Genomic DNA, 1167 nt, shown 5'->3' with positions numbered 1-1167 from the left:
TCAGCGCTGCCTGGTGTGGTGGCCGCCCACGTGGCCCGCCCCGCAGCTGGGAGGCTGGCAGTCTGACCGAGGGCACAGGGGCCCTTGTGGGGGTCCTTTGTTCCCAAGCACAAGCCCTCACCCGAGAGAATGGTGTTGTTTGGAGTTCAGCCTGTGCCCCCGAGGAGGTCTCTTCCTGCCCCTCCTGGTGCTCGGGGACTCGGGCTTTAGGACATGTGTTCAGGCCCACTGCCTCTCCAGGAGTTCTCAGGGCAGCAGGTGGGCGCCTACCCCTGCCTGACCCCCTATGGGGATCTCCTGTTCTCACTTGGCCGCCGTCCAGCCTGCTGGCCCCCGGGGTTGGTTCCAGTTAGACTCCTCTAGACTCCGTGCAGAACCCGGCAGAGGTGAGACCAGCTCTGGGGGCCACGGAGAGCCTCTTGGGGTGTGGGCCGCGGCCTGGAGGGGGTCCCTTGCCGCCACCCTGCAAGAAGTGCATGTTTCTTGCCATGCTGTGTTCTTGAGTGTTCTATGATGGCATTGTCCACCCGCGACTCCCAAGGACCCTTCCCCAGATGGCTGTGTGGTGTTCCTGGAGCCTGCCCCTCCCGGTGTCCATCTGGGGGGTTAGAAGTCAATTTGCTTCTCCCTGCACACGACCTGTGGCCCCTGCCAGCCGCAAGGCCATCAGGCTTGATTTACACCCCTGGAAGGCACCCACCGCGAGGGGGCTGGGAGCGGGGCCTGGGCCGGGCGGGTGGCCCCGAGAGGGCAGGAACGTTAATGGAAAACTTATTTATAGCGTGTCTGAGATGGAGCTGGGCGTTTATTGATCAGGCAGTCGGGAGGCCGTTCAGCCTCCTCGTTGACACTTGGATGGGACGTGAGAGGCTGGGGGCCTGTGGGAAGGTGGCTGTGTCCTCCCCTGTGGCGCCTGGTGTCCCCCTGGTGGGCAGCGGCTCCTCGGTCAGTGAGGTCTGAACCTGGCCCCCAGCGGGCAGGGCGGGTCTCCCCACTACCAGGGGGGTTAGAGCCACAGTTGTCTTTGGTCTACAGGCAGGAAGTGCGGGGCGGCCGCGTTCTCTCCCCTGCGGCTCCCACAGGTGCCAGCAGGGCCGTTCTCTGAGGCACCTGTGTTGGTGGGGACCTGCCGGCATCCCCGGGTGGGAGTAGGGGGGGCTCCCGGCC

At 65.2% G+C, this 1167-nt stretch overlaps 1 protein-coding gene across 1 annotated transcript in view; it reads left to right on the top strand.

Annotated features, from left to right (window-relative positions):
* The window catches only part of LOC121103383 (genetic suppressor element 1-like), a 68212-nt gene extending 67849 nt beyond the window's left edge, over nt 1–363 (top strand). The window contains exon 3 of the mRNA XM_040633081.1: nt 241–363. Coding sequence (XP_040489015.1) covers nt 241–363 — 123 coding nt within the window. The remainder of the gene's footprint in view (nt 1–240) is intronic.
* The last annotated feature ends 804 nt before the right edge of the window (nt 364–1167 follow it).

The sequence above is a fragment of the Ursus maritimus genome, unplaced genomic scaffold, assembly GCF_017311325.1.
Source record: "Ursus maritimus isolate PB19 unplaced genomic scaffold, ASM1731132v1 scaffold_19, whole genome shotgun sequence".
Lineage (NCBI taxonomy): Eukaryota > Metazoa > Chordata > Mammalia > Carnivora > Ursidae > Ursus > Ursus maritimus.
The sequence above is the reverse complement of the archived record's forward strand: the minus strand, read 5'-3'. Positions and strand labels throughout refer to the sequence as shown.